The sequence below is a fragment of the Xiphias gladius genome, chromosome 17 (genome assembly GCF_016859285.1).
Source record: "Xiphias gladius isolate SHS-SW01 ecotype Sanya breed wild chromosome 17, ASM1685928v1, whole genome shotgun sequence".
In the NCBI taxonomy this organism is placed as follows: Eukaryota; Metazoa; Chordata; class Actinopteri; order Istiophoriformes; family Xiphiidae; genus Xiphias; species Xiphias gladius.
In genome coordinates, this window is record NC_053416.1 from 19,686,416 (window position 1) to 19,699,225 (window position 12,810).

At 39.1% G+C, this 12,810-nt stretch overlaps 1 protein-coding gene across 3 annotated transcripts in view; it reads left to right on the plus strand.

The window, feature by feature from the left end:
• The window catches only part of LOC120802459 (roundabout homolog 1-like), an 80,720-nt gene that overhangs the window by 11,132 nt on the left and 56,778 nt on the right, over positions 1-12,810 (plus strand). For all 3 annotated transcript variants that reach the window (XR_005709231.1, XM_040150305.1, XM_040150306.1), the window contains exon 2: positions 7,452-7,778. Coding sequence is in view for 2 of the 3 variants with exons in the window: in XM_040150305.1 (XP_040006239.1) it covers positions 7,452-7,778 (327 nt within the window). In the remaining variant the exon portion in view is untranslated. The remainder of the gene's footprint in view (positions 1-7,451; positions 7,779-12,810) is intronic.

A 12,810-nucleotide genomic window follows, 5' to 3' on the forward strand; every position in this document is an offset into this window, starting at 1 on the left:
ACCGTGGGTGGATTTTTCTTCTTTAATAACAAACAACCTCTTTACCACTTCAGCGTCTGCTCTATTCATTGGAAGTTTGAATGAAGCACTGCCTGAGTGATAATCAATGGCCTATACAACCACTTTACTTTCCACTGAACATTTAATGGAGTGAGGATAAGCCTCTCAGACGGGCTGCTGGCCTTTCCATGCAGTTGTGCTCCAAAGGTGTTTTTCATCACTCATGCAGGAGGTAGGCTCCTGACTATCAGCCACCTCAGTTTACTCGTTCACTAGGTCAAAGCAATGCACAGGATTAAGTCAGTATAAAAAAATTAGAACATGTAGAGTCTGCTGACAATATATAATATAATCAGGCATTGCCAGTAAACAGTATTAGCATAGCTGGGAATATGCCATGTATACTTCCAAGCTATTATTACAGTCTTACAAATTGCAGTATTATTAGATGAGATAGGTAATATATTTGGCCCTCAAATATGCAATGCGTGTTTTTGGTTTTAAAAACGAACCAAACCAAAATCACTGGTTGTGTGTGTCATAGTCAGCCTGATGGATTTATTCTCCAGTTAAAGTGTCCTGGTGACCTAGTTGGCTCACATGTTTATCATGCACCAGCAATGTTCTGGTTTGAGTCTGCCCTGGGGACTCTATTGCTTGTTACTTTACCAGAGAGCATTTAACAGATGACGTCCCAAAGTAGTTTTTTTTTTCTTTTTTTCATAATATTGTGCTGTGACACTGTTGAAAAATCATTAAAACAATTCAGGCCCCAACTTCAATGAATAAATAAATCGGTATTTGCACACAATTCTCACTGAAGGAGCTTCATAAAGGAGTTTAATGTAAACATTTAATAAGTTATTCGATTGACAGATAAATGATTTTCAACAATGGTGATAAGTTGGTCAGATAAAACAAGTTATGTGAAGACATGAGATTGGACTTGGAAATTTTAATGAGCATTTTTCACTATTTTCTGACATTTAAAGACTAATCATAAAAATAGTTTGAAGATTAATCGGTAGTGAAAACAATTGTTTTCACATACTATAATCTGAATTCTTAAGCCTTTGTCAAGCATATTCCTCATGCTCACATTTTCACTCAGCTCATATCTTGCCCTGAACATCTGGGTGCTGCAGTAAGGAGGTGTTATCATTGTCCATGAGCTTGACTCCCCTCTTTGGAGACTGCTACAGTACATTGTGCATTGTGTTGTTAGAAAGGCGGCAGAAGAAAGAAACACAGATTCCATAACTTCCATGTGAGTCAAGGTGTGCAGACACCTTGTCCTGGCCACACACAGGCATAGAAACACACTCACATTCCTTCCCCCACATACTTTAGTGAATGACAGTGTTCAACTGTTCCACTTAATTGTAGTTTATACTGCCTGAGAAAGAATGTCTGGCATTTATTGGTTCCCTGTGTTTTACTTTACAAATGAATGAGTGTGTGTGCATGTTTGGAATATGTGTCTCCAAGGGATGAGCAACACAAATGGTTTATTTTCCAATGATATTTTTTTTCTTTGTTAAAGGAATAGTTTAACCTTTTGGGAAATAGGCTTATTTGCTTTCTTGCTGAGGGTTAGATGAGAAGAGCGATATCACTCTCATATGTTTATAGTAAATATAAATTTACAACCAGCAGCCGGTTAGCTTAGCTTAGCATAAAGACTGGAGTAGGGGGACAGAGCTAGCCTGGCTCTCTCCAGATGTAAAAAAAACAAAAACAAACCAGAAGCCTATCAGCACCTTTAAAACTCACTTATTAAAACATAATATATATTTTTTTAAATTCCTTACAAAAACTAAATCTTAAAAATGACAAGTTGTGATTTTATGGAGGTTTGTGTGCTGTAATATTTTTTGGCCAGGCAACCTAAACTAAGTTAATTAATTAACTAATCTCCTTGCCAGTAGCTTCATATTATCACACAGAGGGAAGTGATCTTTATATTCTCACATAACTCTCAGTAAGAAAGCAAATAAGCATATTTCCCAAATAGTCAAATTATTCCTTTAATGTATAACATAAAAGGTCTGTTTATGAGGCTTTTCACTCAAATGTATAAATTTTGAGTGACATGATTTATTTCAGTGCCATCACTAAAAGCACTGTTCTTATCAGGACTATACCACGAAACAATAGCATCTACCTTCAACCTTCATGAAAGACTTTGTGCAATTTCTCTTTTTTGATCTGGCGTCTGGTGTAATATCTTTTCCTTTCAAGTTATAAAATGACAATGTGATTAATATGAATATTTACTATTGACATTTATACCGATCATTTATAGATAATTGTTAAAGCTAACAGGGAAGTATGAGTTTTTTTTAGGGTCATTATTTCAAATTCATCATAATTCAGTATGGAGAAAGTTTGATATTGGTTAACATGTGGATGGCTCAAAATAACTGTTACTATGAGCATGATTTCATCTTTTGCATTTGTGTAACCTTTTATTGTAGAGCCTGCGCAGTTTTATAAAACAGGTCTCCGGTCTCTCTTGTAGCCCCTTTGATGTAGCACTGAATCCACATTAGTCAGAACTTGGCCTTAGAAGAGAGGATTTGTTGGACGTTTTGCTGACATTTCTGTGTAATCACATGTGCTTGGAATACCAGAGGTGGCGAAGTGATGCACAGCAAGCACTTGCATAATATCCCCCAATTGTCACCCTAATACTATGACGCTCTGAGTAAAGTGTCATAGAGTCAGACGGCTGTCTAGTCCGAGTATGTGAAGTATATTTTAGGATGGAAAAACTGACAGCACTCATTTATTATTCGGCCAGAGACCATTCTGCAATATAAATTTTAATTTAATCCACTGTTTTTGTGAAACTGAGACTTTCACTGTGTGTCAGGCCAAAGGTGGAGAAGTTCCAACATCGTATCTGACACTTGCTGGCCAGTGCAATTCAAAATCCACTTCTAAATGCTGACTTAATATAAAACAACTGTGGTAGTTTACTTAGTTCAGTTGAGGTTTTCCCTGCAGTACTCTTTGGTGCTTTTGTGATCGTTTGTTTCTCTGTGTATCTTGTCATTTGTGTCTCTCAAGTGCTCTTATAATCTCTAAATCTCTCTATGGTCTCATTTTGTTTTGTTGATCTGGACTTGGATAGTTGTCTGCTCAAATATGTGCTGTCATTTGATTTACAAGAGCAATGCCATGAACTATGGAGCTTCTGTAAATCTCTGTTTTACCATTAAAAGTTGTGGACTTTGATCCACGGTCTAGGCCACAGGTCACAAAAAAGAAAACTAAATGACTTTTACAGGCTGAAACAAAAGAATTGCCTTAACAAGAAATAGCCGTTCCATTCATTGCACACTCTTAAGCCTTCGACAAAATCGGCCTGCCTTTATTAGCTTTGCCTGACTGCTACTCAGTCAGGCTGCCAGAGTGGCGTTGGCACTCGAGCACAGGTAATCCCACAATACTACTGGTGGAGATTTACCATTTCCACCACTGTGGCTCAGGTAGGCTTCGTGTCAGTCACTGAATAAGCTGACTGTGGCACACAGCTGTCAGCATCACCAAAGGGTGGTACTAAGTCTGCAGCGTTCTACCTGAATAAATGTCACGCACTGCTTTTCTATTACTTACTTGTTTGGGAAAACCACAGAGACAATTGTGCCCATTCTTAAAGGGCGTGAATTTGGAGAGTGATGCTTCAAAAACGTGTGTTAATGTGTGTGTGTGTGTGTGTGTGTGTGTGTGTGTGTGTGTGTGTGTGTGTGTGTGTGTGTGTGTGTGTGTGTGTCCATGTATCTGTTAGCTGGTTGGAAGCGTTATACCTTTGTATAGGGTAATTTTTGATACCGAACTGACGGCTAGTGTGACTTCAGTGTAGCAAGCTAACTTGATTGTGATATTTGATATTTTCTCTGTATATTTCTTTGGTTTGGCTCCAAACAGCCATAGTAGCCTCATGCCTTCTAAATACATACAGTATTGTACTGTAAATGACACTGGGGTAGGTCAATCTAAGACCACCAACATTGCAGTAAATTACACTCGAATTTGTCACATTATTACATTATTTGTTGCTTTAAAACCCCTACCTTCCCCCTTTCATCACCTCTTCTTTTCCTCCTCCCTTTCTCCTGTAATTTATCCCTTCATGGTTTCTTTTCTGCCTTACATATTCACAAAGCCTACTTGAATAAAATACAAAATGCCTGGCTTGTTGCTCCAATATACTATGGTTTTCTACTCAGTTTTTTTCTGCACATTTTATTTAATTTTCTAGAGACGCACAGTTTTGGAGGAAACAGACTTGCTATCCACCTTCCTTCTTGGACATGCTTGTGTCTCTTTTGTTTTTGTTGTTATTCATTCCCCTTCTCTCCCTAGATCTTAACAAGACAACATAACGGCCTCAGGGATGACTGAAAAAAATAGAAAACATATTTGTAGGGGTACAGGTGGTACAAATGACCTTTAGTGTGTATGTATGTTCTCCATTGTGCTTCTTTGTACATGTTTTTGCATACTGATTGTATGCTGGCTGCTGGCCCTTTGCAGATAAAGCCTGATCTTCTGGGGGCCCACTTGTGGTGGGCTGATATTGCCTTTCTGTGATGCCAGGAAGCTTAGGGAGCTGCATGGACCCTTAGGCATCCTCCCAACACAATTAAGAACAAGGAAAGCAGCATGTGTGCTGTAAACAGGGACCGAAGGCCACAGTGGACGCCTTGTTTATATTGTTCTGTTATAGGTTTAAATGTCTAGACTGTGTGTAAAATTGTACTTAAATGAAATATTTAGGATTTCTGCCCATAGCTACAAGAGTTATTTTGCCTTTCTTTTTTTTTTTAGCTATGATAGCTAAATTTTTTGTTTTCAGAAAGTTTTCTAAATGACTACGAAGTCTTTCAGCATCAAATTTGACAGGAGGATTACTTGTTCATTCAGGCATCATTCTTTTCTGTTGCAATTCTGGGGGGTAAAATAAAAACAAGAAAAGGAAAAAAAAAAATCAAACATGTATTGTCATTTCGTTTGGTAGTTTCTCATCTGTAGTCTTGGTTTTACCAGCACACAGCACTGGAAAATGTCTGTCAGTCCACCACTTTAGTTTAGATATCCATGGTGCTATGGTAATTACCATTAGCATTTTGTTCCAAACAACGGTACAGCATCACAGATCCCCCAGCGTGGTTGCCGATTCTTAGTCTTGATTTAATTCAATTCCATTCAACTTCTGTTTTACTGGGGTGGAAGCAGAAATCTTAGAGGGATATCTCAAATCATGGCCAAATAAATCCTGTCTGCATGGCCAGTAGCATTTGTTTTTATATATATATAAAAAGTGCTAGGGGTGTTTCCAGGGAGCATATCTGGGTGGGTAATTACCTCGATTCAACTTTTTGTCAGTTTTTCAGTTCATTAGCATGTAGCCTTTTAGCTAGATTGACTGCTTAACAACATTAAAGGAAAAGGAGACAAATTAAGCAAATGGAAGAAAAGGGAAAAAAAAGAATGTAATAGTAAGGCAGTGGGAGGGCTTATCTCAGAGTGTTACTGTCTAGGTGACATGGAGCTTTTGCATGCAAAACATGTAAGCGTCATCATACGTGTTGGTTTTGTACCGATAAGCTTGTGCACCTATCATACGCCTATTGTTCCCAGCTTTTTGTGTAATAATAATCAAATTTTTCTTAATAAGGTTTTGGAAAATATAGTTAATACAGATTTCTGCAAACACACAAAAATGAACCATACTACTCTAGTGAATCAAATTCTCACCCACTTCACAATGTGTGAGGTGTTCTATCTGGGTAAACACTTGCCTGTGTGGGATTTATTGGTTGCAGCAGGAGTGTAGGAGCTCATCACTGTTGAGCACAGTAGTGATTAGCTGCTTTACAGGGCCATTGGCACATTAAAGCGTGACCTGCCAAAGGCTGTTTAAGATAGTGTTTGTAGCAGCAAGAAAGAACAGAAAAGTGTTCCCACAGCTATAAAACAGGTAAACAGTGGTTGCATGACTGACATTAATGGCACATTTCCTTCATCTTCTCTGTCTTTCTTCACTCTCTCTGTATATTGTATTGGCAGTTTTTAGCACAATTGCTTGTGCATTGTAGTTTAGGATTTTAAGTGATTTTAAATCTGGTCTAGATTCTGCAAAACAATAACACATGTGACTGTTTTGTAGAAATCCACACCAGATCCCCCTGCATTCACGCAGTACTTGAGGGAATAAGGAGAGAGAGTGAGGGTGGGTCTGTGTGCGGACGTGGTTGGTGGTGGGCTAGTATGTATGCATGGCGGTGCTGGGGGGTTGGAAAGAGATGGAGGGAATGTAAGATGTACAGAGGCGTTGGAGTTGTGTACCTGGATCTCATTAGGGAGGTTTTCTTTTTCCTCCGCCTCACAGGAACTCATCGCTACGCAGTTTCTTTGTGAAGACCGCGAGAAGAGCATGATTGACATCTCAACAGTGTATCAGGGATTAGAGGTGATTTTGTGGTTGTTAGTGTGCATATAATTGGAGGTACATATTTGTATTTCTATGCCTGGTTTAAGAATTTCAGAGGCAAAACTGGTTCAAAATGCTGAACATGTAACATAAATAAATTTAAAAGCAGAAACACACACACAACTGGGCATACACACATGCACACAAGTTACTCAAGTAGAATGGAGGAGAAAGCGATGGCTCATGTTGAGGATGGGCATCCTTTCTCTTAGGTTCAGAATATCATAAGAGGCATCTATGGAAAACAGTGACGCCACAAGTAAATCTATAATTAGATTTTCCACCATATTCATTTCCCTGGTCATTAATGAACTATACATGCACATTATACATTTGGGAATGTATGCTGTTCCTGAAATATTAGCTGCAGTAGCAGAAGATTAAGTAGGTTTAAAACTATTGAGTATATAAATCAGTAAAAAGATCATATTGGTGGAACCACAGATAGCACTATAATTCCCATTATAACTCAGCCTTGAAGCTTTTCTCAAAAACTGCACAGTATATACATATTTCTTTGCAAACACATTATTTGAGGGAAGACATGTTTTGAAAGATATTACTTACTGAGGATTTCATGTGTCAGCATTGTTTTTTTAATTTTCAATTCCCCACGAGGTTCCAACTGCTGAAACAAAAGCAAAGCATTTTATTAGAGCTGTGATTGGTTGGCAATTATACTGTCAGACTGGATTATTTTATAAAATGGCACTTACACAGCAATAATAATGCACCATATCTAATTCCTTTAGAGCTGCTGCTGTTTCTATTAGTACTACTCTTTATTGCATGGAGGGATTATATTATAATTTTCACTATGGCTCTTTGTGGTGTTTTTTTGTGTTCCATTGACCTGTAGAGTAAGTATTGCTAATTTGGCAGCAAATCCAATACTTGGAACTGATCCTCGCCTTTGTTTTATAACCTTTGTACCCTTCTAACCCTCTAGGGTCTCGTCTTCGCCAGGAGGACTTCCCTCCCCGCATTGTGGAGCACCCCTCTGACCTCATTGTGTCCAAAGGGGAACCAGCCACTCTCAACTGTAAGGCAGAGGGCCGTCCAACCCCCACAGTGGAATGGTACAAAGATGGGGAGCGTGTTGAGACCGACCGCGACAACCCCCGCTCCCACCGGATGCTGCTGCCCAGCGGGTCCCTCTTCTTCCTACGCATTATCCATGGACGACGGAGCAAGCCCGATGATGGCAGCTATGTGTGTGTGGCCCGAAACTATCTGGGCCAGGCGATCAGTCACAATGCATCCCTGGAAGTAGCCAGTAAGTTCTGTCAGTGTGTGTTGGTGTGTACAATTCACAGTGCTGAGAGCTGTTTATTTTGATAATACTGTTAAAAATAATGCAATACACATGCACACACATAACTCTAGCAGGGAGTATTCGTCAGCAGATGCATCTAATATATAAATGGCGACACTCAAACATTCATACAGAAGTCTACCAGAACGCTAAACCGCTGACTAAGAATAACCAAGAAGCTATCTTTAATACCCAGGCATAATACGCAGATATCCAGATAATAATTGTCTGAGCTCTTTTAAACACTGTAATTGATTTTCCAGTCACCCAATGTTCAGGATGATAGCAAAGTAAAGTAAGCAGCTTTTGTGAAAATGGAAAAGTGCAAAAATATTTGCTCAATATAACCTTTAGATAATCCCTATATAGTGTCTTGAAGCAAGAATAATTTGCATTTTCATGGCTGGAAATACATTTATGCTTACTACAATCACAATTTTACATTGCACTGAGTTTCTTCACACTTTCAACTGAACCAATTACATTGATCTCGTTATACATGAAAAATAATATGTAAGTCTAAAAGCCTGTTTTAGTTTGTTACTTTTGTTCCAATATGGGTCATTTTTATGGTTGAGGGACAGGTGGAAGTTCACTATGCGACCCACCTGTTGGACATGGCAACAGCTGTGTGTCTGCTTTAGTCCACAGGTTTAAACAAGGGCTGAGTGTGTTCCTAACATGTGACAGTGTCTACTCGCTGAATCGTAGAATTGCAAGTGTCAAGTGTTTCCTGTTGCCAGTTAAACACTCTTTCAGTACAGTATGTCTCAGGCAGGAATCTGTCAGGGTGCATTGAGCAACCAAACGTATGTGTGCATGTGTGTATAGGTTAGCTGTGAGTCATGTAATGAAGCCTGTGGAGAAGCAGAAGGTCGGGGCTTATGACCATCAGAATAGGGTAAATGCAGATGGTCTGTGAATCCCTATGGAGCACAGGTTTTGCAAGTCCAAAAAAAGAAAAAAGGGGTAAAGAGTGCACTGAAAGAAGGAAGTGTTGGTGATAAGGGTTAACAACGGCAGCCATGGCCTCACACATAGCTCCCCAGCCTTTACTGTCGATCCCCTGGTCTGCTGAGCTGCGTCAGCTTGAAGAGCTCTACCCAGGCTTGGTCTCCTGGGCAGATATTTTTGCAAAGGTTTTAGAATAATAATACCCCTCTACTATCCATTTCACCTTCTGAATTATAATGAAAGAGATGGTCAAACGGTACGATGATTATGCTAGATCAGCACTCCTACCCTGAGAAGCTAAGCCCTCTAGGGGGAGAGTTTATTACCAGGAGTTCACTAAATTTACTGCCAGGTTTTAAGGTCGAGGGGGAACACAGAGAGGACTTGTTGAAGCTGCTTGGATGAGTTATGTCTCCCTGCTTCATCCTTCAAAGGTCACACAGATTCATGGGTCACCCGGGGGCTGAAAGGTAAAACAGAATCCCCTTTGGCAAATGCTGCTGAGTTAGGGACTTCAGGAGAAGACTGAGAAGCTGGGGAGGATTGACCTTAATATTTCAATAGATGTGTCAAATAGTTTGTCTAGTTTTGTTAATGTGTTAGTTGTTAATTTTGTGTAGTGTTTTAATTGCAATAGTTTTCTTTGACTAAATGGAACTGTATTCAAAAACGTGTCTGGGTTTTGAGCTGACATGTTGTGGTCAGTCTTTGCCTGATACACAGTAAGGTACTGTTTTTGAATAATTTGCTTTGACATACAGCCCGTGCACACACACGGTATCACGTTTTACTTATTATGTCTGACACTCAACAATCACTCAGGCACCATGAGGTTGACATCTGTAGTTCTGAGTCCTTCTGAAATGTCCTGACAACTATTAGATGGATTGCCATGAAATTGGGGACACACATTTGTGTCCCCCTCAGGATGAACTGAAACAACTTTGGTTCAATATAGCGGCATCAGCAGGTTAAAATTTGAAATTTTTGTGTAGTTTGGTTAATACCTGCCAAACTGACATTCCCATTAGCCTAAGCTGTACATTGTGTATAATGCTAATTAGCAAATTTTAGCATGCTAACTTAACATGGTGACAATGGTTAACATCACCATGTTAGCATTGTCACTGTAAAGATGTTGGCATGATGATGTGAGTAATTAGCTTAAAGCACTGCTGTGCCTAAATACAGCCTCACAGAGTAGTTAACATCACTGTAGAATTTTACTCATATTATTACGGTCAAATTTTATACTGTATGTCCAGTTTTGAATATTTTCATAATTACCATAGAATGAAGTAAAAATGCATTGTTATCAAGCAAAAAAGGCTTTTACTGTAGTTTCAGAACAGTTGACCCATTAGATATACAGGTTTTCCAGGATTTTACAGCACACTGTTGAACAAATGCAAAACCAATTACAATCCAAAACCATATTAATTACTATTTAATATATGATGCACTTTTTTCAATTAATAATTAATAATAGTAATGCAGTTTAGAGGAGGAGAGTGTAACCCAGGTTATTTTTTTGTAGCTAGCATTTACAGATGCCCCCTAAATGACTCACATGCAGACTATCGGTAGACGCTAGCTAGGCAGCTGCGCACAACGAAGCCTCTGGTCCCCAGTCAGTTACTGCAGCGCACACAACTGTGTGTAGCCAAAATTTAATTAGTTTGAAAAGAGTGAAAGAAGGCGTTCTAGTATAAGAGTCACCTAAGTTGAGACTGAGTGATTTTATCTACCTGGACAAGTCTTAATCTACCTGGATGGGCTGCCGGAGTTGAGCGTATGTATGGGAAATTCTGTATAATGCGTTAATTAGATGTTTGCAAGGCAGACAATAGGCCTATTTGCAGTGCACTGAAGGCATTAGTCTATTATATGATTACACTATGCTCTGCACCTGTCCCTAAAAATAAACGTCAAATAGTCATATTTAATTTACATAATTGGTTGTCATGAATATCTTGTCACTTTATATAATATAATGAGTTCATGGACTCTAAAGACGTAAAAGACACTGCAGTACACCGACAAGAATACCTTGGAGCTTTAGGGATTTGATCCTTTATCGACAAACTAAAAGTGAAAATTACAGTGGAAAATTAATTACTTATAAAAGCCTCAACTGAAATTCAATTTTGAATTTACTATATTGTAACTTTTTCTACTGCCGCTATGATTTAAGTGAATTGAGGGAGAGATGATGAAAAATAGGGAGATGGCTGACAAAAGACAGTGTTAGAGTTTGACAGATGTAAAGTGATGGGAGCAGGAAAGGAGTGACAGAGACAGATGGGAACAGAAGAGGAAGGAAAAAGTGTCTGTCCTTCAAGGCACAGAAGTGAAACTTGTCTGCTGAAAATTGAGGTGACGTGGTAGGGACGGTGACAGATGTAGTATGTGCTGGTGCCTGAAGCGTGACCACAGGGTTGAAATACTGTGTAAGCACACACAACATGCTCACAGACGTGCGCACACACACACACACACACACACACACACACACACACACACACACACACACACACACACACACACACACACACACACACACACACACACACACACACAGACTAGTAGAACCCTAGTTGAAAGTGAAACAGATGGAATGAGAAAAAGAATAAAAAAAGACAAATAACTTAGTTCCTATCCAATAAATGTCACCAAAGACACTCAGCATATTTTTTTTGACCTGCAGAGACCCTAGAGGACCCTGGGAAATGAACATATGTCCTATTGACCTCAGTCACTTGATTCAATCATGGAGCGTTTTATTGAGGTGAAGGCAAAGTCACAGCCTGTGTATTCTAAAGGTTATTGGATAGTAGACCTGTTTTTAGGTTCAGTAAGGGAGAGGAATAAATGGTAGTCTTAAACTAATTGGACATTGCCATTTGCCAGAGAAAAGCGAGGCTCATGGCAGGGCTGAAGTTTAGGCCACAACACTGCAGTGATGAAGCACTGAGCCACAGGGAAAGACAACGATGCAGCCACACTATTCCTCATGTATATGAAAGTATGAAGAGAAAGGCAGAAGCACCCCTCTGATTCCTCTGTGTGTATATTCATTTAATTGGTAAATGTTTATTTCCATGTCCCGCACAAAGCACAGCTGCATCTCAGATTTCAGAAAACACAGCAATACATTTTCCAGTATGCTGACCCGCAATGATTTGTCGATTAGTCAGTTAATCAATTGACATAAAAATCAGTCATTAAAAATTTTGATAATCTGAATCTTTTATTAGTCAAAAACTCCAACCAGCTTCCCCAGTGTGAGGATTTGCTGCTTTTCTCTGATTTTTATTAAAAATTGAACTGGATGGTTGGAAAAAAACAAGACATGCAAAGTTGAGCATGAAAGTTCTTTCTTTACCTTGGAGTTTAAAAATGAAAAAGCTTTTTTATGGCTCCAGAGTGAGCTGCCCAAAGTCTGATAAATTTCCTCTAGCGATGTCAATTTAGGGTGTATTAGTTGGGGCTGAGGACTACCAGTTTGAAAATGATCTAGGGGTGTGGAGTTAGAAAGAAAAGAGTTTACCAGGCCTCTGTAGCCTGCCCTCATCTCTGCTTGAGACTAGCAGCTCGAGGCTACATTAGTTACCACAAGGATAACACACCAGAATCTTTGACCATACTGTCAGTGGGCGAGTTGCATTATGGGTAATGTAAGTGCCAGGTTTTTGACAAGGGAGAAGAATCTGTGGAATAAAAAGTAAATGATGTCTCTGTTTCTGCTGCATTGATTTTGATCCTTTTTTAAAAACTGTCCATTGTGAGTCTGACAACTTTATAGGGGTGCAATGCTAAATTGGTGGGATACTCTTTTGACTTAGGGTGTGGTTAAAGCTTTTTCTGGAACTCTCAATCACATCTCACAATCTTCCTCAGTGGATGGAGTTTACTCAGGCTGAGGAGATTCTCTGACATTATATTCACCAAATGAGTAATCGTTTAATCGTGAAAATTATTGATTTTCTTTTTAATTAATAATGAAAAGAGTTGTTAGTTCCGGCCTTAATACAGAGTG